Consider the following 27,918-nt stretch of genomic DNA (forward strand, 5'->3'; position numbering starts at 1 on the left):
GACCATAGGTCTGCACTACCACATCTTGCTAATATTTTCGATTATTAGTATGTCTTCGCATTTTTAAGTTATATGTTTGTTATTGTGTGTTACAGAATATTGTGACAGTGTACTACAAAGATGGGAGGATATCCAAATTTTGTCACATGCTTGGTGAAAAAATCAAAGAACATATTGCTTGGTGTTACCCTCGTCTTTCAGAAGGGGTCTATACATTATTACACATTTAATTATACATTTATTGTAATTATACATTTTAATATCAAAAGTCAAGTTACATTGGTACATACAAGTAATCTTTACCACATTAATTGTAAATTGACTTATTTATTTACTTAGAGACAAGGTCTTTCTCTGTCATCCAGGCTGGAGTGCAGTTGGTGCTATCATGGCTCACTGCAGCCTCAACTGCCTTGGTTCCAGTGATCCTCCCACCTCAGCCTCCCAAGTAGCAGGGACCACAGGCCTGCACCACCGCTCCACGTCCAGCTAATTTTTGTGTTTTTGGTAGATATGGGAAGTCTCACCATGTTGCTCAGGTTGGTCTTGAACTCCTGAGTTCAAGCAATTCACCCACTTCGGCTTCCCAAAGTGCTGGGATTATAGGCGTAAGCCACTTCGACTGGTCAAACTTTTTGTTTTTAAGAGACACCCAGCCTGGAGTGCAGCAGTGCCATCATAGCACACTGCAGCCTTGAACCCCTTGGTTCAAGCGATCCTCTTGCCTCTGTCTCCTGAGTAGCTGGGTTTACAGGTGCACCACTACCACACCTGGCTAATTTACATTTTTTTTTTTTTTTTTTTTTTTTAAAGAGATGAGGTCTTGTTATGTTGACCATGCTGGTTTTGAACTCCTGGCCTCAAGTGATCCTCGTAAACTGAGTTTGAAACTTATTATAGCAGGCTTGTTGTGATCAGGTGAAGTTATATCAGGCTCAAACTTTGTATGTTTGTCTGACTCCAGTTTTGAATTGCATGAAATGACTTAATCTCTCCATTATTCTGCTTAAAAAACAATTCAAAACAATTCAAATGGAGGAATGAGACTCCACGATGAAGCCCACAGCAACGAAAGTGGTCAGCTTTTTTCTAAATGGAAATCCCCAACTGCCACACCACATCAATCATCTGACATATAATCTCACTTCTATTGAGCTGGAATCTACTTTAAAGGTCAGGTCTCTGGATGAAGAATTTTAGTTTAGTGGGTTATGTAGCAGAAATGCCTAAAACCAGAGCACTGTTTTAGTGTTGGCAGAAATAGCTTCTCTTCAAATAGCAGAGAAGAAAGAACAAGGATTTTAAGTTCAAAGTTTTTGTCTAAGCACATTTTCTAATGTTTCTACCCGTTATCTCATTAAAAATAAAGAAATAGGGGTCGGGATAGAACCACATTCACCTACTTTCATAGAAGGTGCATACTGGAGTCCTGCAGATACAATTTATTTGGTCTATATTTTAAAAATTAGGAAAATGCCACATTAGAAAAAAGTTCCAGGTTTTTGGTTCTCTTAAGAAACTGTAACTTCTGAGCACAGTGTGCCTATCTTCTTCTGTGGAAAAGTAGGCTGGAGCTCAGAATTGGCTGCTCTCTTTACAGAGGCTCTACAGTTTTCCTTTCCCTACCACTCCTGAATGTTTACTCCCGTATTTATTTTGCTGCTTCACCCTGCAGTCAGGAGACTCCTGAAGTTTATAAAATTGATGCAACGGGGCTTTTTTTTTTGGAAGGGGGTGCAAATCTCTTTAAGAGGGGGACGCAGTGGTCGCTTTTGCTTTCAAACAGCCCTAGATTTGCCCGTTTGTCAACGATCTGACCCTAACCTACTTCTTCAGGGTGGCCAAAAGCAAAAAATTATGAATCAAAGAATGGTTCCCAGTTACCGCGAGCCAGATGTGTGACCTTGGGCGACTCCTTTAAGTTTTAGCGAAGGGTGATAAATGGTCTGTAAAACGGCCTTAATACCTGCTCTGAACACCCCCACACGGCCGTCGTACACCAGGAGTGAGATGTTTAAAGTACTCCTAAGTAATTTATAAACTGCAAAACGCGTCCCAGCACAAGCGTCCGCTACACAGCGCGACGACACCGAGTCGGCTTTAGAAGTCCAGTTACTGGAAACCACTCCAGTTCCGTCCTGCTCCCACGTCCCACGCTCAGGGTGGGCGAGCGGAAGGAGATTCTCAAGGGAGAAGGCCTGGAAAACTGGCTAAGAAATGAAGCGAGAAGTTCCTTAACATGGGTAAAGTTGTTGGCGGCATTTTTAAGCCCCTGGAGTGACATAGCGACTCCTAGCCGACCTGACGGACCCGGGTGCGTGACTAGCGCGGGAGCCAGTCCCCGGGCCACCTCCCTGCTCGAAGTCGGGCCTGGTTAGTACCCTCCCAGCGCAACCCCGGACCAGGGACCCCCGACTTTGCCCCAGTCCCCAACCCCCACAATCACCTCCCTTGGTCCCCCTCCACGTGACAAGAGCCGGAACCGTCACTTCCGGCGGCGCGGGCAGCGCGCCTGCGCGAGGCGCCCGGCCTCAGTGAGCGGTAGGCAGCAGCGCCCCCCACCCCCGCCAACGGCCACGAGTGGCGGGCGGCTCGGGTCCGGCTGGGGCGGCGGCAGCGCGACGGGCTGCGGTACTGCGGGTTTGCGGCCAGAGACGTCCAGCCCACTCCCTGGAGGTGCCGGCCGCCCCGCCTCCTTCGCTCTCTCCCTCTACCCCGGCTTGCGCTCCAGGCGCTTAGTGAGGCGGCGGGGCGCTTGGGGCACTTGCGGAGGCGGCGGCGTCGCCCCTGCAGTCAGACCCGCCCCCTCGCGCCCCGCCCCGTCCCCGCCCTCCCCACCGCCCTCTGCGGGAGCTGGGCAGCTGCAGCGGAGCCGCCGAGCGGGCGGCGGGGCCCGGGCTGTGCGCTTGGGGAGCGCAGAATGTGAGGTTTGGCGGGCCGCAGCGCGCACGGACGCTCGGACCGGCCAGGGGCGGCGACCCCTTGCGGACGCCCGGCTGCGCGCCGGGCCAGGGACTTGCCCTCTCCCTCGCCCTTGCGCGCTCCCTGCGCCCTCCAGCACGCCGGCGGGACCATGAAGAAGTTCTCTCGGATGCCCAAGTCGGAGGGCGGCAGCGGCGGCGGAGCGGCGGGTGGCGGGGCTGGCGGGGCCGGGGCCGGCTGCGGCTCCGGCGGCTCGTCCGTGGGGGTCCGGGTGTTCGCGGTCGGCCGCCACCAGGTCACCCTGGAAGAGTCGCTGGCCGAAGGTACGGGCGTCCGGGGAGGCTCGGACAGGCAGGTGAGGGAGGGTTGGGGTGTGGCGGCGGCTTCTCCGGGTCATCGCCCTGCGAACTGACTTTTATACCCCGTTGTTCCTCCGCTGCCGGGCCGGCGGGGGCTCTTAAAAGAGTGACTCGGGCTTTCTGTCTTAAGCTGGCTTTTCTTGCCGCTGGCTGATCTGGCCGGTGCACAGTTCTCTCATACCTAGTTTAAATCATTTTCTGTGCTTTTTGACGCGAGAAAATAGATAGAAGACGTGCTAGGAAGTGGGTTGGTGTTGTGATTGGGCCAGTGACTCATTAGAGGGTCAGATCGAGCAGGATTGAAGCTCTGTTCTGCCAGCTGTGGCTCAGACGAGTGTCATGCGTTGGCCTCTTCATCTGAGCCTCCACCCGCGCTGCAGGGCATAGGACCCTGCAGCCCCTGGTGTCAAGCTCGGGTGTGCTGCAGCTCAGTCATATGTTGAAAAACAATGTATTTGTGTGCATGTGTGCGTGTTGGAGGTGATCCTTTGCTCTAAATTCAGTTAGTAGGTTGCACTGAGAAGCAGGTAAACTTGAAGCCCATTTGTGTTTGTTATTTAGAATCTTCTCTGTTGGACAAGGTGCTATTCATGCCTTCCTAGTATGTCTCTCTGATAGTAGTTTAAAAGGTGATATGAAAGCAGGTTAATTTTCGTTTGCGAAGTTTTGTGGTCGGTCCTTCATGACCTGGAACAGGTTATGACGGCAGGTAGAAGTCTACTTACAAAAAAAGTTTACTCCATTTTAAAAGAAAAACTTAGAATTTAGTTTTGTATTTCTGGCATAATTGCCTTGTAGAAAATACTTGCCCTGTGTGCTTCATGCTTCATTGGCTTTTGAGTTTTTAATTGCAAAATGACATTACAAAATAAACTCTTTAAAAGAAATACTTTTTGTTGATAAATGGCCCTTTTAAGTTCTATGGTTAAGATAAAAGAAATCGAAGAGTGGATTAAGTTCTCCGAGAGTTAGACGTTGATGTGGTTTGAAAACAGTAGACTGAGATTTTGCTTGTATTTTTTGAAATGCTATAAACAACAGTAAATTAGCACAAGGGAAAAAACCTGAATATTTTTGTATAAAATATTTGAAAGAGAAAGAAATCGTGAATTATTGAGTTGTACACATTGTTTCTCGTGAACCATTGCTCAGAATAATGATCTTAGCCGAAACTTGGAGAGGTGGGAGAAGGAGGATCCTTAGTTTTTCAGAAGAATGAATATGTGGTGAGTGGTATTTATTAAAGATTTACTGTTCTATGAAGTTTTCTAGCTCTTTATTACACATGAATTTCAATTGTTGGTTTAGATTGTGTTGTAGGTTTTAAAAACACATGGCTATTAACTCAAATGCCATATTCTGTCTTTGAATAGTTTTAATAACTAATTGAAATGTAGCTTGAGTAGTGTTACACTCACTTCATTCCACCAGATCCCAAAAGGGTGTTTTATTTAATAGAAAAAAAAATGTTGACATTTCACAAACTAGGTTTTGAATTTGTAACTGGTATCACTCACTACCCTAAGCATATCTTATCACTACCCTAAGCAAGCCATTTTCAATAAAAAATAATTTTGGAAAATAAAAAATAAAGATGAATTTCAAAAGGAGAGTTCGTTCAACCACAGCGAAGAATAAAAATTTATTTAAAGCGCTAATGTCACTGTTACAGTGTTCCACTGACTTTTGCCATAAATGTGTGATTTCTTTTGAAAAATCAATAATCAAATGCTAGGAGGAAGCAAGGGTTGAAGAAATCCTTTTGGAAGATGAAACTTCTCCATGCTACACCCCAGCTTTAATTTCCTGGAAGGGAGGCCAAGGCCTAGCTTTTCTTTCCTTGTATGTTTTTTCTGTCTCCATCACCCACACAACTGGAATTGTCTGTGTATAATCAGTTTACTTTTTGATCCTGGCCGGTCTGTTCTTATTTCAGATTCTTAATATCCCCTCTCCCTTCCAAATAGTGCCACAATTTAGACAAGATGTTTAAGCACAAGTCTAGTTCGCATTTAAGTTTGATTAATCAATAATTGATGGAACTGCCTGATCATTAGATTGGGCCATGTGCTTGTGAAAATGCATTGAAATTTAAGAGTACTTGATTTGGGGAGAGGCATACCACTGAGTAGGAAAAGTGGTGGAAGCTAAGACAGACCAAAGCACAAACTTGGTAGGTTTTGCATTTTTTGCTTTGGCCCAAAGTTGTTTAAACAGAGTTGGGAAGACCTGGTAGATGCCGTGCCCTGAAGTGTTTTTGCCATGCTCCTGCAAACATTGGTAGCTTACTTATAATGACCTCTGCAGTGTCTTTTCAATAAATCAGTCCATCTCTCTTGTTATTTGTATATAATTAGTTACGTTCCAAAAGGTCACCGTGAAAACTGGATTAGCAAATACTGAAGCACTGCTCCTACTACAGTATTAGATTCCTGAAAACCTCTGGTCACAACATTTTTGTCAACTGATTAAGATACAACCTTGTTTTATGTGTGTTGCAGCCTAAAACGCACCTTATTTAATATATTTGGTTGATTTATTAACATTGAAATCATGGCCAACAGCTCTGTAACTCATGCCTCAATGAAGATTATCTAACATTTGTGTTTTCTCTGTAGTCTTTGCTCCTTGAACACTAGACAGCACTTTAGCACTATGTTTGGGGACTGTTTTCAACAGTGAAATCACCAATAGCAAGCACAAAAATGAGAAAAACGTGGCACTAAGTAGACCATGAAAAGGACACTTGTTTACAGTATGTAAGCTGAAGCAAGAATGTGCACGTCAGTAGACTCACATTTTTCACAATTGTGCACATGTCTGCAGATGACAATGGAAGTGCTATGAGTAATGATTTTGGGGGTACAAATGTTAGTGAGTAGATGAATTTGCCAATATAGTATCCCCAACTAATGAGGAGCAACCATTGTTATAGGTAGATATGTATATACACATTTTATGTCTATAATTTAAAAAGCATATTCTCTTGTATGTTATAACTAAACTGTTAAGTTTTCTCTCTGAAACATATATACTTTACATCATAATATCTTTGTAGTCAAGCACATAAATGTCTGAAAATAGAACTTGCACCTTTTAGTTCCTCCTCAAGGTTTAAAGGACTGATAGCATAGTGAGGCAGTTCATGTTTTTTTCTCAAAAACTGTTTAGGAGTCTGTGCTAAGCAGATCCCAACTTTGGTCTGTAGAAATGAGGGAGAGCCATATGTTGGTTTTAGCTTCAAACAGTGACAAATTGTCAGGCTCATATAATTAATTCAATGTAACCTTCCAGGTTTTTACTAAAACCTAGTATTGGCTTGTTGACCACAGGCATCACCTTTGCATAACAAGCCTTTGGTGCTAGTCTGAGGAATTTAGTACTGATTGATAATAAGTTGGTTTTTGAGTTGAGGACACTGTTTTCTCTAAATGTCCTTGGTACAAAGTGGACCTAAAATGGGGTGTTGAGACGAGGAGAGCAGAGCTAACTTGTTGAGATAATGTAATCACGAGGTTATGGGGGCTGGATAGGAATGATAGTGTGAATATGGTGATGTGAGTAAGATTTACTGAGATGGGTGTTGGGGGTTATTGGCTTGGTAGTAATTGGAGGCCAGGAATTTACTACAGGGTTCTTTAAAAATAGCTCGGTATTTCTCTTAAACGCTTAGATAAGCAAAGTATTAACCAGTTCTCATTGTTAATTTTTCAGGAAGGTTGTACTATACATCTGATTTTGCACTGTAAATTAGTAGGGAAATGATGGATTTAAGCGTTATATCTCATTTGCAGAAACAATCTGTGGCTGCCCAGTAACTTCTAAGTTAACATTCCCAAGAGAAGACAGAGAGGATAGAAAGAAGGGGAGGATCAAATAAAAATATCAACAACTGTTAACTACTACACAACTTCGTTAAATGCCTTTTGTGTGCTAAGCACTGCTAGGTGCTACTTAACATAGTAGAGGACAATAGTGGAGGTATTCTTCTGGCCTATGAAACTTACAGATTAGTGTGGAAGATAAATGCTAAACAAGCAAACCAAAATCACCAAGTTACTATAGTTAAAATTTTTGATATGTGTTGTGAAGACAATGTGCAGGGTTTTATGAGACAATTCAGTTTGGGGGGTCAAGGAAGGCCTTTTTGATCTTTCAGCAGAAACCTGAAGGATGAAAAAAGTTAGGTAAAAACAGAGGTGTGAGGTCGGGGTGACTTGAAGTATGTCATGAAGACTGAAGTCTCTATGCGAGGGAAGGAAGTTTCAGAAACTGAAATATGCTCAGAGCTGTGGACTACAGTGAATAAATCACATGTAAGAGAGATCCAAGATGATGTTGGCAAGGTAACCAGGGTCCAGGGCTTAGTATACCATGCTGAGGAGTTTAGGTTTTATCTGAAATGCAACGGGAAGCTGTTGAAGGATTTGAATTGGGGCAGTGACATGCTCTGATTTGTATTTTTACAAGATCATGCTGATTGCTGTGTAGAGAAGTATACAAATTATAAGGTTAGAATGGTGACAGTGGAGATGAAGATGATAATGCTTAAATGGGAAGACCTTGTGGTGGTCATAGGAAGTGTTAGGAATGACTTGCTTATGTATCTCTCAGGTGCAGGAACCATTTGTGAACATAAGGAAGGAACAGATTTTTTATTTTATTTTTTTGAGGTGTTTGGAGGACAGCCTGTAGTTCCAGACATGTTTAGAGACGTGTTTGGATGAGATATCTGAGAGGAAATATCAAATGGGAAGTTGGGTATGTGGTCTGGAACTCAGCAAAGGTGTCTGGGCTTAGAGATGGTACTTCTGATTGATTAGTGAGCCCCTGGCTGTTATTTAAAGCCCTGGGAGAGGATGGATGTAGGGAGAGTGTAGGAATGAGAAGGTGCTCATTGAAGGACTCCTCTAGTGTATCCGTCTCAGACATTAGTGTTCATTGTAAACATTCAGAGGATTTGGTAAAACACAAAGTGCTGAGGCCGATTCCCAACTTTTGATTATGTCTGAGTGAGGCCCACTCTTTCAGTGATACAGATGCTGCTGGTTCAGGAACCATTTGTTGAGTACCACTGATTTAGAGCGGGTGAAGAAGACTAAGAAGAAGGTGCTAGAGAGGTATGAGGAATACCAGGACACTCTGGTACCTGGAAACTTGAGAGTATTTCAAGAAGGGGTGGGAGTGAACAGTTGTGTTGCTGCAAAGTCATCTTACTTGATCACATTTTTTGACCTGGCATTCACAGTTATTCATGCTCACTTCTTATCTTTAAAAGCTTACCTGTAATTATTTGCTGGGTGAATACTCTTTGCACCTGGCTCAATGTGCTCCACAATCTTGTACTTGCCTAGCACTCTGCCTTCGCCTTTGTAATCCCTGTTTCCTAAGTACTGGTTATGATCACTTCCTCCTTTCTGTAGACGCTTGTAACTATTTGCTTTTTCCCCTCTTGTCACATTTAACCTGTCTTGAGATGGAATTATGTAAGCACCCAGAAACACTAAGGTTGTTAACTACTGTTCCTCTGTCACCTCCACTACCAGATAGTAAAATTCTTAAGGCTAGACAGACTGTTTTAATTGATATTGTATCACACAAGTTGGCCATACTGTAAACATTCAGCTACTTCTCAAAGGAAATGATGTTTGACTTTTCTTTTTCTTTTTTCTTTTTAATCAGATGATGGTCTTCAGTAGAATTTAAGGCCTAATTTGCAAATTGAAGAGCACCCATGGAGGGCTCTTTACTGGACCATCAGAGGTTTTGTACTTAGGCCAGAGGGCTCTGAACTTTCTAGTTTGGTGAAGACAAATAGCAGTTAAGGCAGTGTAGTTTCACTTAGCAACTTGAAACAGGAAAGGAAAAAAAAATAACCCAGATGCCCCCTTGTAGTTATCTTGCTTTATTGACGTTATATTTTTATTTATCCTACAAAGGTGACTGAGTTTTTAAAAAATATGTTACATGCAGTTGTGAAATTGTTTTACATTTTGTGGTTGATTTTGGCAGCTTTTTTTGGGTGCTGAGCTTTTTGAGGGTAGAAACAAGGTCTATTCACCTGTGCCTTCAGTTGTCCAGTGGTACTTACTCAGCACCTTTTTTTGTTGTTGTTTAATTAAGCTCTTAGAAAACATTGTTTCCTCTTCTGAAACAAGGAGTTAATATCTATTATGAAGATTAGAGAAGATAATGTGTGACAGTACCTAACAGTGCATTGATAAATCTTTTCATAAATATGAGTGAACTTTTAAGTTCAGATTTAGTTACAAGCTTTCAGTGAAATCTGATTTGGAAATTGTAGTGACTTGATTATATATTTGGTGTCACATTTATCCCAAGTATCACATTTATGTTTGCAAAATATCTGAATAGTTTGTTAGATAATTATGTGTCCCTCAGCCATATTGAATTTTCAAGTTTCAGTCAGCTGTATAAAATTTTGACTTATATAGTAGCATATGATTTCACAATAAAATGGAAATTATTTGCAACAAAGGGCACTATATACAATATTATTAACAAATGGTTCTCTTTTGGGGTATGTTATTATTGTAGTGATAGCTCCTAGGATGTAATTTTGATTGTCCATTGATGTATTTCCTCTAGAGGTAGCAGTTTTATTCAAGGACAAGCTACTGACACTAAAACAATTCTAAATTTTCAGTGTTCCAAAAAAAATAGTGCAAATTTATAGTGCATTTATCTCCAGTAAAGGAGCTAAATTGTACAAAATGGGCATGGTGGCTCACGCATGTAATCCCAGCACTTTGGGAGGCCGAGACAGGTAGATCACTTGAGGCCAGGAGTTCAAGACCAGCCTGGCCAACAGAGTGAAACCCTGTCTCTACTAAAAGTACAAATATTAGGCATAGTGGCACGTGCCTGTAATAACAGCTACTCAGGAGGCTGAGGCAGGAGAATCCCTTGAGCCTGGGTGGCAGAGGTTGCAGTGTGGTGAGATAGAGCCATTGTACTCCAGCCTGGGTGACAGAGCAAGACGCTGTCTCAAAAAAAAAAAAATATATATATATATATATATATAAAATAAAAGTGCTAAATTGTACAAACATGCCAAATATGTTTGCTTTTAGGCTGTAGTCAACTATTGTGGTTAATACTGACATTCTCATGCTGGGCAGATTGAAAAGGCTATGTCTTTGATATTTTAAAAATAATGAAAATGAATTAATATTTGTTAGTATGTTTGATCATGGGGTGCGCAGGAGGGAAACTTGGAAAGGTCCTTGATGATGTTAATGTTAGAGAACATACTAGAAAGTGAGATGGATGTCCTTATGTTGATCCTGAGTTTTCTATAGTGTTCTTTCTGATCTTGTATATTATCTTGATTTTCTTTCACCATTTCCATCCTATTTTTTTGTCAAAACTTGAAATAGTTTCATATACATCTATTAGAGCTCATTTGGTAGCTATCAAAATGATTAAAGCCTTGACTTGGGGTTCCAAAATTAAGAGTCCTGAACTACCATTTCAAAGCTGCCACACTTTTCTAGTGGTCGGGTATAATATTTCATCTCCAAGGAATTGGGACTGTTTATTCCTTAGTTTTATCTTGCATGCATCTGGTGAACCATTCATCTACCCACAGCTTGCTATTTTTAGGAGACTAAGTTGGGAAGTTGAGTAGTTAATGACTGAGCTGTTTTAAATAGTCAGGCACTTAGTTAATTTGGAGATTCTTTGTCTATGTGTATCAGCTTTACAAATGAGGTCAGTCAGCACATGTCTGCTAACTGTTTCAAAAGTCTCTCTCTGCAGGAAAGTGGTTGTAAGGCCTTTTCTACAGAGAGACTTTGTTTTTAGTTTATCCTAGTCTTGTAGAATTGCAGTAACATTAGAGGCGTTTTGCAGTAAGTATTATTTAAAAATATAGAATGATTGTTGCTACTAGTTTGCCCATTTTAACATTTTTAATTATCTTTGAAATAGTGCCTTCTTGGACGCATCTTTCAGGGGGAAAAATACCAGGTGGTAATCCCTGTTCTGCCTCTAACTTGCATTGTGATGTTTTGACTTCAGTTTCCTCAAGAAAAAAATGAAGTGGATAAAATGAGTTTGTAAACATCCTTTTCCATTTTAGTATTCTTGGATTCTGTCTATATAACTGATTTTTACTGCTGTTTTCAATAAGTGAGGAGCATGGGATAGGGAGGAATAGCAATGAACAATTTCAGGATTGAGACCGTAATGAAAGGATTGTGTTTGGTCATTATACAATTTGAGTTCTTTGACAGACTTTACAATGGAATGGCAATTTATTTTTTAATCCTAAAGTATAAAATTATTTTTATTTTATTTTTTTCAAGATGGAGTCTTGCTCTGTTGCCCAGGCTGGAGTGCAGTGGTTCAATCTTGGTTCACTGCAACCTCTGCCTCCTGGGTTCAAGCGATTCTCCTGCCTCAGCCTCCCAAGTAGCTGGGATTACAGGTTCTTGCCACCACACCTGGCTAATTTTTGTATTTTTAGTAGAGATGGGGTTTCACCATGTTGTCCAGGCTGGTCTCTAACTTCTGACCTCAGGTGATCTGCCTACCTTGGCTTCCCAAAGTGCTGGGATTACAGGTATGAGTCACTGTGCCCGGCCTAAAATTATTTTTTAATCATTGGAAAAAGGTCTTTTCTAAGAAGTTGCCTTACATGCTACTCCTTGAGATCTGGGTAGAAACTCAAATTAAATTGTGTGACATTTCAGAATACTATTTAGTTTCAGTGGGCATACCACCTTAATTGCTTATTTTACTATCTTGATTGTGTTTTCTAAGAGACTCATGCACAATATATGTATTTTAGAGAGTATTAGAAACAAAACCTTTTTATTCAAAAAGAATATATGAGGAGGAGGTGTGACAGTACTTTCTCCGATTAAGTTTACAGGTAGAAAGTTTACCCATGATATGTGTGGGAAATTGGGTAATTTTTGTTTCCAATGCTGTCAGCCCTAATTTGGGTCCTTAATACATCTCATTTAGAGAATTATATTAGCATTTGGACTGTTCTTTCAGACTCTTTCCTTGCCAAACCAGTTCTTGTATTCCTTCCAACTTATTCTTCCTAAAATGGACTTATGCTCATGTCACTCTCTTATTTGCCTAACCAAGTAAAGTACAAACTCGTTACTCTAGGATTCAGGACCCTCTGCAGTGTAACCTCCAACCCACCTCTCTAGCCTTAATCTCTCACTCTTACTCCCTATGTATATTACACTCTTATGCTTGATATTTTCTGCACTTCTCTCCAGCTTTCTGCTATCGTCTGAATGTTTGTGACTCCTCCCCCAATTCATATATTGAAATCCCAATCCCTCAGGTGATGATATTTAGTGATGGGGCCCTTGGGAAGTGATTAGGTCATGAGAGCCCTTATGAATGGAATTAATGCCCTTATAAAAGAGGTCCCAGAGAGATCCCTTATCCCTTCCACTATATGAGGTTAGAGTTAGAAGATGGCCATCTATGAGGAAACAAGCCCTTACCAGACACTGAATTTGCCAGCACCTTGGTCTTGGATTTCCAGTCTCCATAACAGTAAGACATTCTATTTCTTATAAGCCATCCAATTTGTGCCTCTGTGTGTGTGTGTGTGTATGTATGTGTGTGTGTTTTGAGACAAGGTCTCACTCTGTTGGCTAGGCTGGAGTGCAGTGGTGTGATCATAGCTCACTGCAGCCTTGAGCTACTGGCCTCAAGCAGTCCTGTTGCCTCAGCCTCCCAGGTAGTTGGGACAATAGGCATGTGCCACCTTGCCACACTTTCCCATTTCTGTTTTTTAGCTTATGTTGTTATGTTTGCCCAGAATGCAAATACTGGCCTCTACCATTCTGTTAAAAATTGGGTCTTGTAGGATATATTTAAAATAGTTACTTTTTTGCAATCTTTATTTTTTCCTGAAACCCTATCTACCACAAAATAAATGTAATTATGCCTTCCCTTGCTCTGCATAGCAACTCTTACTCATATAGCACTTATCTTAAATAGCTTTGTTCAATTCTAATAAAATGTGTAGTTTTTTCTACTTTAAAATTTAATTCTTTTAAAGCTTATCTTGTATTTATTCTTTTTTCCCCCCTCATTATTTTAAAAATATTTGGTAGAGATGGGATCTTGTTTTGTTATCCAGGCTGGTTTTGAACTCCTGGCCTAAAGTGGTCCTCTTGCTTTGGCCTCCCAAAGTGCTGGGATTACAGGTGTGAGGCACCATGCTTGGCCTTGTATTCATCTTTTACGTCTTGCAGTGCTGTATTCGTGATAGTATTCAGTACCTCTGTAAGAGGCTGAGTTTCAGTTTTGAAAAGTAATCAGAGGGCTTGCTGCAAATTACTATGAAACAATTGGATAGCAGCCATACTTGACATGTCAAACTGTTCAGTTGATATTTAGGAGAAGGCTGACCCTGTTTTTGAAGTTCTGTCCATTTTAAAGTAAGGAGATAGAGATATTTGGTAATAATGTAGTTCTAACCTTAAATAGATGGATGAAAAAATACTACCAGATTTATTTTTGGACTCCTAGCCTGTTGTATTTCTGTTACGGTGATATGTATAGTACATCTTTGTTTTGTGGGTACTGCATTGCTTGTATTAGATGTGACTCAAAATGGTCTAGCCTGAGTTCCCTTGAGCCACTACCGTTAGACAGAATGGGAGCTGGGTAGATCTAAAGTGTGTGCTTTGGGTAACTGATCTTAAGAAGAAACAGTTTTGGGGATGGTCATCTGTGTATGGCTTTATCTTGAGTGGCAGATAGTGCCAAGGCTTAATGGGATGAATGGTGTCTAAGAGGATGAGGGGATTAGGAAAAAGAAGGGGATCTCATCTCCTTAAGGCTCCTGGGGAGGGAAACAAGTGAGCATTAACTTTGGGGATTCCTCTAACTGGACTGTATGATATTGAAGGTACTTATTTTCTAGGTAGAAAGACATTGAGTTTGCTTTTAGATTAGGAAATTTGTAAGCCTGGCCTAAAGGTCAGAAGGTAGCAAACCACCCTTGACTATTCTTTCATTTTCTGGAAGAGAGGGTTCCAGTACACTACTTCCCCTTGCCTAAATGTTATATTTACTTATTTTACTTTGTGCTGGTTGGACCATTGTTAGAGCTGCCTGGAACTTTTTACATAAGTATTCTCTTTTGAATGAGTTTGTCAGTGATGTGGTTAGGTTTTACTATTCTTTCTGAATCATAAAGATACTACTAATAAGTAATTTTTTTTTTTTTTCTGAATCTTGTCAGGACTATTTTTCTAGGGAGTGGGATTATGCATCACTGGCAATTACCCACTTTTTCATTCTCTTGCCTGCATCACAGACTCTTTTCCATTGAATGTTAATGGCCTATGTTTTTACACAGATATAGAAAAAAAAGTTGCTGCCGACTCATGATCAGTAGGACATGTATTCTGAATTATTTCTTCAGAGGTTGGGTGTATATATGCTCAGCTGTGCATAGGCTTTTAATGGTGTCTTCTATGATCACTAACAGGAGTATGTAAGATAGTTAACTGTTACGTGCAGTAATGTGGATCTAAGGATTTTTTTTTTTTTTTTTTTTTTGTCTACCTAGTAGGCCTAAATTGAAATTGGAATAGATCCTTAGTTTCATTAGCACAGTATTATAGTTAACTCATCTAGACAGCTCAGTTTAAATCCTAGTGAATAGTTAACTGGATTGCTAAATCTTTGGTAAATTTTCATCTTTTAGCAAAATGTTGTTTATACAACCCAAAGGAGAAATTCTAAGGATGTTAACCCAAATTAGTACTTGTTTTTATTTTTAAACAAGTGAAGGTAGCTGTTAAGGATTTTATAGTTTTTCACCTCAGTGCAGTGGGAACTTCAGAAATATTGCAAACCCATGAGTTTTATTTTTTAAAATATGTGTTTGTGTATGGTATTTTTTGCCTATCCATAGGGAATGTTGGAAGTGCATTTGTAAGGGCTATATGAATCCATAGTGTTCAAGGTTGGATGTAACAAATGCCCATAAATTTCTAGCTTGAGAAACCCTTATATATAGATTCAAAGTTCAGATTTGTTATCATCTTAGAATAGTGGCTGTTTTTTTTTATTTTTTTAAAAATACACTAAAGGTATTTCAAAAAGTTGTGGTGGTCCATTATGGATAGTATAAGGTCAATTCTATGATTTTCGTTTTCTTTTTTTCTTTTGCTTTGGAAGACAAAATAATAGGGAACAATGTGTAAGAACCTGAATTAAAAATAGGACCTTCTCAGAGCCTCTTTCGGAAAATAATCCTAAGTATTATATTAACCGCAATTGGTATTGTTGGACTCATAGTCTTTCTTTGAAAATACTAGTGCTTCATTAAATTTCCCAAAATTGTAGTGATGTCCAAATTTAGTTCCCTCATTTAACCATGAGAAAACGGAGTAATGAATGAACCCAAAGTCACATTATTAGTGTTGATTGTGGAGAGTAGAACCTAATTCTCGTGACCAGCACTCTTTCTAGTAGTTATGGCCTCTTTCTTTCTTTTTTTTCCGTTTTTTTCCTTATGCCTAAGTACTTTTACTTATGACCTCTTTAATTAGCTCCTATGCTGTATAGGCATTGGCTTGTAGCTATAGGTATAGTTCCTGTATTTATGGGCATCGTCCTTTGATTGGGGTGGGTACTTGGAACTGGCTTAAGGGACCTGGGGACTTTTAATAGTCTGAAGGCAGCTGCAGTATTCCCAGGTGCATGAGGAGATGAGGTGGAAGAAGTATTCTCAAACATTTTTGCTTGAGTTTCTAAGTTAAAACTTTTCTGCTTTGTATTTTCCTAAGGCAATCAAACCATGTTCTGCAGTTATTTGAGCTAAGATGTCACGATTAATTTTAAAAGTTTAAATTCCAACTTCTCCCAGGGTAGTCTGTTCTCTCAGTCTAGAGAGGACAAGTCATAAATGAAATAATATATTTGTGAACTGTAAAGTATGTAGCTTAAAGGTGCAATACTTCAGCTTCTTCAGTTGAATTTAGCATAGCAACACGGAGGACCTCCTGTAAAGAGGAGGGTAAAAGAGGAAGAGATATAGCTAAGTTCGTATCCTCCACTTTTCTTCTGTTCCTAGTTCAAGGTTATGGCGCGTGGAATCTGAAGTGCTGTAATATCAGATCCTTATTTGCATTTTACCTAGTAAATTTGTGTAGTGTTCAAAGTAAAAAGAAAACAAGGTTCTTTTAAGTTTTTGTTTATTAGATGACAGCAAAAATGCTTTAGACTTAAACTTGGAATATAAAACATCTGAATCTTTACAGTGATATAAATTCCTATGATATTATAAAACAGTTTCCTTAAAAATGACACGGCATTACTTTTATGATACATTTGGCATGTTTTTATACGCAGGCAAGTAAAAAGTTAAAATAGAATGGTGCTTGATTTATGATTTTAAAACATTAAAGGATAATGTTTCTAAACTAATTTGGAAATGGCATTATTGTTTAGGTATAAAACTCAAAAGAATATTGAAAAGCAACTAGGATTTATAAGAAATATTTGTAGAGTAGTAATTACAAAATAAATAAAGCTTAATAGTTTCTTACATCCCAGTAATAATGAATTAGAAAATAAATTACATTCGTAATAGCAAAACTATATATATCATCTAAGAGCTAAACTCATGAGAAGTGTGCAGAACCTCTGTGAAAAAAATTATAGTATTGTTTAGAAGAACATAAAACTTGTCTAAATGGAGAGCTATTTCATGTTACCAGCTAAGAAGACTCAATATTGTCAATATGTTATATCTTCCTAAATAAACTCAGTACAAAAAATAAAAAAAGATAATATTTCTAATATATTTCAAACTATGGAAGTATTACCATCATTATCAGGCAGCATTCATCTAGTGTCTGTATGTTTTTCTGAGTAAAATGAGCTTTTTCGTAAGTCAAAATGTAGAGCCTGGCGTGGTGGCCTACACCTCAGGAGGCCGAAGTGGAGTTCGAGACCGCAGTGAGATGCGATTGTGCCACTGCACTCCGTCTTGGGTGACAGTGAGACCTTGTGTCTAAATAACAATAATAATAATAATAATAATAATAAAAAATTTTTAAAAATGTAGCCCATTCCCCCTCCCTTCTGGCTCTAGTATTTGTCTCTCCTTCCAACTTTAGCTGGAGGCTGAGCCCCTGGTCATCTTTTCTCTTCCATTTTTTTCCATCAGTTATCTGATTTTTCTCTTATTGTTACTTGTTCCTTAATATTTTTTATACCTGTTAAGGTATACCAGTTTATACCCTGAACAGTTTATATCCTGTTCAGCTTGTAAGCCTGTTTAATTTCAAAAGACAAAACAAAAAAAAAATAAAACTTTTGTGGTCTTTCCTACTCTTTCCTTCCTTCATTAATTGACCTTTCTGAAAAAATAGATTTTGGTAATGGTTCTCAAAGTGCAGTGTGTGGACCCCAAGGGAAAGGATCCTCGAGACCCTTTGATGGGGGGGGTCTATCAGGTAAAAAATATTTTCATAATAATGCTAAGACATAATTACCATTTACACTGTATTGGCATTCACACTGCAAGCACCTTAACACTAGTCAAGGGTAGTGAAAAGCATTTTATTACTCTTGGCCCTTGAGTACCTTTTCTTTTTTTTTAAAAATATACATAAGATTCACCGTAATAACCATTTTTAAGTGTACAGTTCAGTGGCATCAAGTACATTCAAATTGTTGTGCATTCATCATCACTATTTCCAGAAAATTTTCATTTTAAACAAACTTCATACCCATCAAACACCAACTTTCCGCTTCCCCTCTTCCTTTAGACCCTGATAACCATGATTTACTTTCTATTTCTATGAATTTGACTATTCTAGGTATCTTATAGAAGTGGAATCATAACATTATTTAGCATTTTGTGTCTGGCTTATTTTACTTAAAAATGTCTTTAAGGTATCATCTGTGTTGTAGTTACATCAGAATTTCATTCCTTTTTAAGACTGAATAATATTCAGTTGTACATACATATCACATTTTGTCTGTGGGCATTTGGGTTGTTTCTACCTTTTGGTTGTTGTGAATAATGCTGCTGTAGATATGGGTGTACAAATATGTATACGTTTCAGTTCCTGCTTTCATTTCTTTTTGGTGTATATCCAGAAGTGGAATTATTGGATCATATGGTAATTCTATGTTTAATGTTTTTGAGGAACTGCCCTACTGTTGTTCACAGTTCCTGTACCATTTTACATTCCCAACAGCGTTGCACATGGGCTCCAATTTATCTACATCCTTGCCTCACCAACACTTGCAATTTTTTTTTTTAATAATAGCCATCCTAAGGAAGTGTTATGTATCTCATGAGAAATGTGCGAACCTCTGTGAAGAAAATCACAATATTGTTATAGAAGAACATAAAAGATGGACACTTTCTTAATGATTAGTGATTTTGAGCATCTTTTCATGTGCTTACTGGCCATTTTTAAGTATATGCCTTTTTAATATCTTATGTGAAAAAATGGGAAATACACACAAAGCACTTTTGCTGCATAAGGAAGCAGTATGGTGTAATTGAGGAAGAGCACTCGGGTGATGGAGTTGTGTGCTGAAGTAGCTGCCTTTTTCATAGAGTATCATCTTTACTGGAAACAGTGACAAACTATGATTATTCATTTAGACTTGGATATTTGGCACACATTTTCTCAAAAGATGAAATGAGCCTGTCACTTCAAGGAAAACAAATTACATGTCTTATTAATGTAGGAATTTGAACTTTCAAAGAAAATTAGAATTTTAGAAAACTTGTGCCAGCCATTGTGAGCTTGACAGTTCCCTATTACTTTAAAAGCCTTTCTGAGGAGATAGGTGATAAATATTAACAAATGTGATTTTTAAAACAATTCTGTAATGGAATATCTGTATAACTTATATTTTCCAAATGCATGATGTTACAAATACAAAGTACAAGATTGGCCACTGGATTTTAATTGTAATTGCCAAAAATTCAGTGATGTGGTTTTAGATTCCATATTACAACTAACCTTTGAGAAGTACTAATTATAATGTTTTGCTACAATAGCAAAGAAGAATAGACTATTCATAGTTATCTGAAAAGACTATAAAATAGTCTTCACCTTTTCCTCTACTTACCTGTGTGAGACTGAATTATCTTTATGTACTTCATTCAGCCAAAACAACATATCATAGATTTACTGTCAAAGTAGGTGTGAGAATCTAACAGTCTTTTATTAAGCCAAATGTTAGTTTTGCAAGCATGTTAAACAGTGCCACTGTAGTCTCTCTTTTGAAAAGATAGCTATTTTTTGTTAAAATGTTATGCTCTGAGTTTATTATTTTAAATGAATTAATAAAGGTTTAAAAATTTTCAGATTTAATTTCTAATGTAATATGGATTTATATAACCCATGTAAGCAGAAGCACTCTGGTTTTTGATAATTTTTAGGAATGTAAAGGGATCCTGAGACCAAAAGACTTTGAGATTTTCTGGATCTACAATGTATAGTGTAATAAAACTGTCTGATAAGTAGCTAGTAGCCTCATGTGGCTATAGAGTACTTAAAATTTGTATTGCTACACTGATTTGAGATATGCAGTACATATAAAATGCACTTGGATATAAAAGCCTTGATATGAGAAAAGAATATAGAAGACCTTATTAATATTTTTATACTATTGATTACTTGTTGAAATGATAATATTTTGGGTATATTGGATCAAAAATGTATTATTAAAATTAATTTTACAGTTTTTTTAACTTTGTTAATGTAGCTACTACAACGTTTAAAATTTTGTATGTGGCTCATATTATATTGGACATATTAGACAGTGCTGATCTATAGTGTACAGTTTACAGTGTATAGTGTGCACTTTGCAGTTGGGGTTATATAAGCCTGGGGTTCATAGATATCCATGTGCAGTTTTCTTGGGAGAGGGCTTATGGTTTTCATCATATTCCCAAAAGGCCAGGTGACCAAAGAAAAGTGAGAAACTGCTGTAAAATTCATAGACTCATCCTCTGACCTCTGCTTGTAGTTACTTTTGGGTACTGGTTTTATCTTGGATCTGGGGGGAATCCCTTTCTGAGTTTGGTAGGCTGAGTGAAATCTGTGTTGCTGGGGTGCAATGAGATGCATTCTTGGCCTCTCAAGTTGGAACCTTGAATGAATGTTTCCACAGAAAAGTTTCAATAGACTGTCATTAGGTATTACAGTACTGTTAGTATTAAACTGTAAACAGATCTGAGAACCTAAGAATCACATACAAGACTGTTTCTGTGGGAAAATACTCTGAATACCGAAAGTAGACTTAGAAACTGTCAGAACACAATCTACTAGTAAATTGGAGACTCATACACTTCATGCTGGGAACCTGATCGACTGAGATATTTTTTTAAACTTGAGCATTAATAGTGTTTGAAAAGATTAAGCATATGTTAAAGTAGTAATTATATATTTTTTTCCTTTACTTTTGAGATGTCCTTGCTCTGTCATGGCAGTAGTATGATCATGGCTCACTGCAGCTTTCATCTCCCGGGCTCAAGCGATCCTCCCACCTCCACTTCCTGAGTAGCTGGGACTACAGGTGCGTGCCACTGCGCCTGGCTAATTTTCAAAATTTTTATAGAGACGAGGTCTCACTGTGTTTTCCAGGTTGGTCTTGAACCACTGGACTCAGTTGATTCTCCCACCTCGGCCTCCCAAAGTGCTGGGATTACAGGTGTGAGCCATCATGCCAGCTGCCATAAAGTTATGGGATGTTTGTTTACTATTTATCTTTAATCATAAGAGGGATTATATAAATAAGCCACTGAATTGGAGGATATGTGAATTAAGTGTTTGCCTGTTTAGTTAAATAGGTCGGTGATGCTGTGTATGCAATAGATTCTTGGCTTATGTAATCAGTTTTCATCAAAAAAGACTTCGTAAAACAATGAGATTTCAGGGCTTGTTGAAGTGAAGAGAGAATGCTGAATTCTGTATCTCCAAGCATCATTATTTCATTGTAACCGTTTGTCCTTCAGTTATATTTGCTCACATTTATCGCAGTGTGCCATAATAACTTTTTTGTCTTTCTCTCTCAATAGACTACAGACTCACACATACGGTGTCCTATTTAAAACGTGTTCCAGAGACTTTCACAGACACTTAATAAAATTTGTTGACAAAATGAACGTGGGAAGAGCTCTCTAATTATCTAACTGTTGTGAGATAATTGCAGTTTAGGTGAGGTGACTGAGTATGGTCACTGGGTGAAGGGAACATTGAAGGCGATCTGAGAAAACAGGTGATGGGTTAAAGAGTTGCAGATGCTGTTTAGGAAATCTGGTGGAAGAGGTGAGGTATTTTTGTACTTAATAGTTATAAGGCCACTTAAAGGAGTCCCAAGGAGAGGTTGGCATAATGCTGAATTTGGACAGCAATATATAAGAGTTCACTAAAATTTAATGCTTTTGGGGGTCCTGATATTCTGGTGAGAAGGAAGTTGTGAAACGGATGATTGTGATCTATATCCAGGCTTTGTATTTATGAATGGAGGAGTTTTGATACGTAAAAAGGGAGAAAGAGTAATATTAGTAGAGAACTAAATGTGTAATCTTTTTCAGTTCTGCTAAAAAACAAAGGTATTACTTCTAAAATGTGACTGTTCTACTGTGGGAAATAAAGTGGATATAAAGTAGGGGAAAGGATATTGTGACTGGCAATAAAGGAAAGTCAAAAGGTAGTGGCTTCATTTTAGCCTTCATTTCAGCTTTATGCATGAGAGTTGTGATGAGGGGCCCTAGAGACTAGTGATATAGCAGGGAAATTCAAGAGTGCTATAAATGCCTCTGGCCTGTTTCAAATATATGAATTTTTTAAAACATTGTGTTTTTTGGGGAGTCTTAGTCCTTAATGCAGTGCTTCTTAAACTCTAATAAGTATATGAATCACCTGGGATTTATTAAACTGCTTACATTTAGTACATCTGGGTAGGGCCGGAGTTTCTGCAGTATCAGCAAACTCTCAGGTGATGCCACTTCTGTTGTTTCCACAGGTTGCATTCTTCCTTAGCCAGTCTCCTAAAAGGAAGGAAAAAACTTAACCCCCAAAAGTGATCACATCAGTCCATTATGAATATCTGCTTTGTTAATGGCCTTCAGATGGATTATTAGTAGCTAACAGGCGTAATGCAGAGTTTCTTAAATTTCATCTAGGGTGCTTTATTGAACAGATTCCTTGACTTGAATCCCAGAGATTCAATTCCAGGTTTAGGGAAAGGTCCAGAAACCTTCAGGTTTAATAAATACCCTAGGTAATTTGGTAGTATTGGGATTTAGGTTGGCATTATATGAGAACTCCATATTAATTTGGAGGGATTGGCATATTGAAAGTATTAAGTAGTGCTTTCCAGAAATATAGTGTGTCTTATCATTTTTATTAAGTTTTAAAAGTTTCTCTCAGTAAAGTTATTCTTCATTTAGGTCTTGCAGCTTTATAAACTTGTCTCATATGTTTTATATTTTTTTGTAAATGGGTTGACCTTTCAGCAATGTGAGAAACTTTTATGTTGATTATCTTGAAGATAATTTGTCTCTGATTAAGAATGTATTCCTTTTTATTTTAGAGATAGCGTCTCACTGTGTTGCCTAGGCTGGAGAGCATTGGCATGATCATAGCTCAACGCAGCCCGAAACTCCTGGGCTCAGTTGAGGGATACTTCCTCCTCATTTGGAACCACAGGTGTGTGCCACCACGCCTGGCTAATTTTAAAATTTTTTGTAGAGATGGGGGGGGGGGGGTCTCATGTCGTTGGCCAGACAGGCCTCAACTCCTGGCTTCAAGCAATCCTCTCTTGGCCTCCCAAACTGTTGGTATTACAGGCATGAGCCACTGCATTTGGCGGGAATGTATTATAATAAGCTTATCACTTAGGCCTAAGAATCAAAAAGACAGCTCCTGCCTAGGAAGGCCTTGGAGTTTGGTATGTTTTTAATGAACTAGTTTGCTCAAGTGCCAGTAAGCCAGGTGCATAGAGAAAGCCATATTCAAGTCATAAAGGTGAGAGTTGCAAGAAATTGTATAAGATTTTGGTTGAAAGAAACAGGAGATGGAGATAGCTGCTGGATGCCTGTGAGGAACCTGACCTAAGGGTTTCAAAGGTGGGTTGAAGGGGACATCGCGATTAGGAATAGTTTTAGAAATACATGTGTAGAGTCTCATCCAGGGAGAACATAACCAGTTTTCTTTTCTTAGCTTCCTTTCTGTAGCATAAAAACAAATTATTTTACTCTGAAAACAGTTTGTTCTTAGAAAAACTATGATCATGTGTTCTCAAAGGAATGACTGTTATAGTAGTCTTCCAGCATGTCACTTTAGGATGGGTAATATTCTTTAGGGAAACTCCAATGGATACTTGGAAATCTGACTTGAGAATTTGACTGTAATCATCATTAACCCAAAAGTACACATAACTACTGTTCTTTTAATTGAAATATATTTTAATATAAACCTAAATGTTAAAGATTTACAAGATCACTGCCTTCTTCCTTTTGCTGTTGAGAAGTTGATAGTTACTCCAGTTGCTTTTGTGGGCAATTTCACATTGAGGCTAAGTGCTGAATGAGACAATACAAGCTGAGAGAATTAAAATCTGGGTATCAGTGTTTTTAAGACAAACCTTGTTCTTTTTATGGCACTTACTTTGTCTGAAATTTTAAATGTCTTTCTAGACCATGCTGACACACATGGGAATATCCATAATAACATTATCAAATTATTTTATATTGACATTTTATTAGAAACTTCTAATTGTCTGGAGAACTTTGTACTCCAGACAAATTAATATGCCCAACATTTCTGAAAAAGACAGGGCAACAGTGCTGTTCTCGTTTTTACAAGAAGGAATCTGAGGCCAACATAGGTCAGGTACCCTTAGAAGCCAATTTACATCAACAGTTTAAAGAAGTAGATATATAAACATATGTAGGACCAGAATTACGAAAAAGTTCTGTTTGCTACATATTTCAGTAAAGATACTAAAAAATAACTTGATTTTTTTTTTTGAGAATATCATGAAAGTTCTGTAGATCCTTTCCCCAGAAAAATTTGCATATAAAACCTACATATGATTTCAGATGGTGCATAGACTTTACATAAATACCCTTGCATTATATTCTTTGATTTCTTATAATGTTTACAATTTAAAATTGGCATACAGGTTTTGCATTTTTAGTTACTTAGATGTTTTTCATAGCGGTTATAGGTATTTATAATCAGCATGAAAATACTGGAAAGTGAAAGTGTGTAAGAATTTGTGTATCTAGCTTACATACAAATGGAGTTCCTGGTGCTGATTCAGATGTGTGTATTTGTTTACGTAGAGTTTTACATCCAAGTTTTATCTTAGTATGATTTGGCTTTTCTATCAAAAGTACATAAGATGTTTGTAAGGCTATGTCTAGACTTATGTCCGAATGTCAGAATAATTTGACTAAATCTTGCCTACTCATTTGCTATGGTTACAGTGATATACCATAAATGGGTTATAGGTGTGCCAAGATGATGATTTTCCTTCCACCCCTCAAAGTAGGCTGGTTGTGGTTGAAGGTCCCTGCCTGTCAATTCAGTTTGAAAGTAGACTTCATTTACCCAGTGGGCTGGCCGAATTGTTAGAAAAAAACAATAATAACCAGGTGGTTTTTCATTAGTAGGATAAATACAGATTTAGTCGATGGAATATTCAGTGCAGGGAATAGTGGAAGTTGGTGAGAAGGATATGCTGTACTCTGACAAGCTTGAGCTCTCTTTGCAAAGGAGAAATTATGCAAACTTTTACTCCTTCAATTTGAAAGTCTTGTTTGTCTTTAGTAACCTCAAGATAAACCTATTTGAATAATTGTAGAGTGTGCTTTTCTTTGGGCTCAGGCAGAATGTATAAATATGTATCTGTTTTCTGGGCCATGGTTTGGTTATCAGGTCTTGAAGTAACAGATAGTGGCTCTGTGCTGATACTTTGGCTCTGTGCTGAGGCTTTTCTCAGTAGTCCTCTCCTCCCCCTTCTGAAGTAATTACAGAAGACTGTGTTTACTTGGCACTTGAGATAGTTATACAAAGTGCATGCAGAAGCATCAACATGTTAGGGCTAGTATAGTGATACAGGATAGTGTCAGGAGGAGTTAACAAAGCCCATATAGCACACTCTGTATCTTCAATGACTTCATTACCATGTTTCCTAACCTACCCACACTCATTCAGTAACACAAATTTTGGTGGTCTTTGTTTGCTAATGTTAGACTGTCCTATATAGTTTTAATGCTACTTTAATGAGTTGTATACTAGAATGTGGTTATGTCTGTAAATTGTTTAGTGTCAGGTTAATTTCTAGATGTTCCAAAAATGAATTTTTAATTTTGTATTCTTCTATAGTAATTTCATGTTAATACTTTAAATTGGAATAGTTTAAACTATAGCTGTCTTTAAAGCTTAGAAATAGAGCTGTTTTTTATAAAATTGGAATGTGTGTTATAAATATCTAAAAAATGGCAAACTCAACTCATGTTAATGGTTTTAGATTGAATTGTTTTGTTTGTATACAAGTGTCTAAATACAATAAATGTAATATTACATTTATTAAGTATCAAATGTAAATACTGAAATTGTATTTCATGTAGAGAAGTTTTTAGAGGATGAATACATTTAAACGTTTAATAGATCTTTCCTTTCAGTGTATTTCAAAAGTTTTTTTTTTAACAAAGATTTTCTATTCACCCTATTAGCAGTTGTCTAAAATATTTTAAGATGGAGGTAGCTTATTCCATAATGCTCAATGAACTTGTCTTCCTTTACCTGGTGTTGGTGTTTTACCTGTTGGTTATTCCCCTGCAGTCTCTCTGTGTAATAGATCTATGCACAAATTACCCATATCTCTTTTTTTTTTTTTTTTTTTTTTGAGACGGAGTCTTGCTCTGTCGCCCAGGCTGGAGTGCAGTGGCCGGATCTCAGCTCACTGCAAGCTCCGCCTCCCGGGTTTACGCCATTCTCCTGCCTCAGCCTCCCGAGTAGCTGGGACTACAGGCGCCCGCCATCTCACCTGGCTAGTTTTTTTGTATTTTTTAGTAGAGACGGGGTTTCACCGTGTTAGCCAGGATGGTCTCGATCTCCTGACCTCGTGATCTGCCCGTCTCGGCCTCCCAAAGTGCTGGGATTACAGGCTTGAGCCACCGCGCCCGGCCCATATCTCTATTTCTATAAACCAAGCTTCCTTACTTCTATTGTAGACATGATATCTAACTATTAAAATGTATTTTTAGATTTTCATACCTGAATTTCTCACCAAGTCAACTTCTCTTGTTTGAATAGGTGACCCAATCCTAGACACTCAAGTGAGAAACGAATTCACGTGCTGTGTCTTTTCTGTGAATTATCTTTATTGCCTGGATGGTTGAAGTAGCTGTGTGTGTGTGTGTGTGTGTGTGTGTGTGTGTTTATGTGAGTGTCATAAGTAATAGAGAAATAACTTTTCATTGTAAGATAAATGGTGTAAGGTAAAAGTTCTTCACCCTTCCCTGCCCGTACTCCCCTCTTAAGTCATTTGTATTGTTTTGAGACCCTTTTTCTTCATGCTGAAATAGCTTTCTAATTTATCTCCCAATTCTGATCTTGACTCCTTGTCAATCTCTTCAAACAATGCTTTCTCATTATCTTTTTAATTCTTTTTCTTGCTTTGTTTTGGAATACTTAAGGTTCTCTTTTCTCCATTTTATGTCCTGCCCTCCGTTAACTGGAAGACATGTATACTTTTTCTGTTGTTTTAGTGTTGATTTATCCCAATAAAAAGTTATAACTGTGTGCCTCACCTAAGGAACCTTAGAATGCTCTAACTCCTATCACTGTCATTCTCTCCTCCTGAGAAGATGTGCTGTTGTTCTTATAATATGACATTGTTTGTGATTTTACATTGTCACTTTTAAAAAAATCTACAGATTAGAAATTATACTTATTTTACAAGTCAGTGTTTAACAGCTATGATCTTTGTGACTGTTTCTTGTATGTTAAGAAAGAAGGTCTTGTATGATCTTCCATCTAGGCTCAATTTCTTTCAGTGTGATACTCTCTCCTTTAGTGAAGGTCATTTTTTGTTAGCTTGAGAAGTCTTTATTTTAACTTCATTCCAGAAGGAGTTTTGCTGGATATAGACTCTGCAGATAGTTATTTTCTTTTAGCATTTGAAGGTGTCATTTCACTGCCTTCTTCGTTTTGCTGTTGAGAAGTTGGTAGTTACTCCAATTGCTTTTGTGGGCGATTTCACATTGAGGCTAAAGTGCTTTGTGGGTCTAGACTTTATGTGGTGATCCCAGTGTGACCTTCTTACTCTTCCTTATGTTGGCCTTTGGCTGTCATCCAGTTTATGGATTGATACTTTCTTGTTTTTGTCTCCAAAGAATTCTATTAGTCTGCTTCTATGATTATTTTTTCCAGAATTTTAAAAACTGCTTTTCCAGGAAAGCTTTTTCTGAACCTATAGTCTGCCATGTTTCTAGGAGCAGAAATTGCAATTTAAATTTTAACATGGTCTAACATAGAAGTTTTCATCTTTCTGAGATTTTTATATCTAAATAAGAAATTATTTTCTACTTTGAAGTTATATACAGTCTCCTATATATATGTAT

The 27,918-nt window shown here is 38.2% G+C and overlaps 1 protein-coding gene across 3 annotated transcripts in view; it reads left to right on the plus strand.

Moving 5' to 3' along the window:
• The first annotated feature begins 2,522 nt into the window (after window positions 1-2,522).
• The window catches only part of BMP2K (BMP2 inducible kinase), a 140,416-nt gene continuing 115,020 nt past the window's right edge, over window positions 2,523-27,918 (plus strand). For 2 of the 3 annotated variants that reach the window (XM_007998999.3, XM_007999000.3), the window contains exon 1: window positions 2,523-3,245. In XM_007998999.3, the coding sequence (XP_007997190.3) occupies window positions 3,074-3,245 (172 nt within the window). In that variant the 5' untranslated portion in view covers window positions 2,523-3,073. Of the gene's footprint in view, window positions 3,246-20,743; window positions 20,853-27,918 lie in introns of all 3 variants that reach the window. The other variant, XM_037989119.2, reaches the window with a different exon arrangement.

This window comes from Chlorocebus sabaeus, chromosome 7 (genome assembly GCF_047675955.1).
Source record: "Chlorocebus sabaeus isolate Y175 chromosome 7, mChlSab1.0.hap1, whole genome shotgun sequence".
NCBI classification, from domain to species: Eukaryota; Metazoa; Chordata; class Mammalia; order Primates; family Cercopithecidae; genus Chlorocebus; species Chlorocebus sabaeus.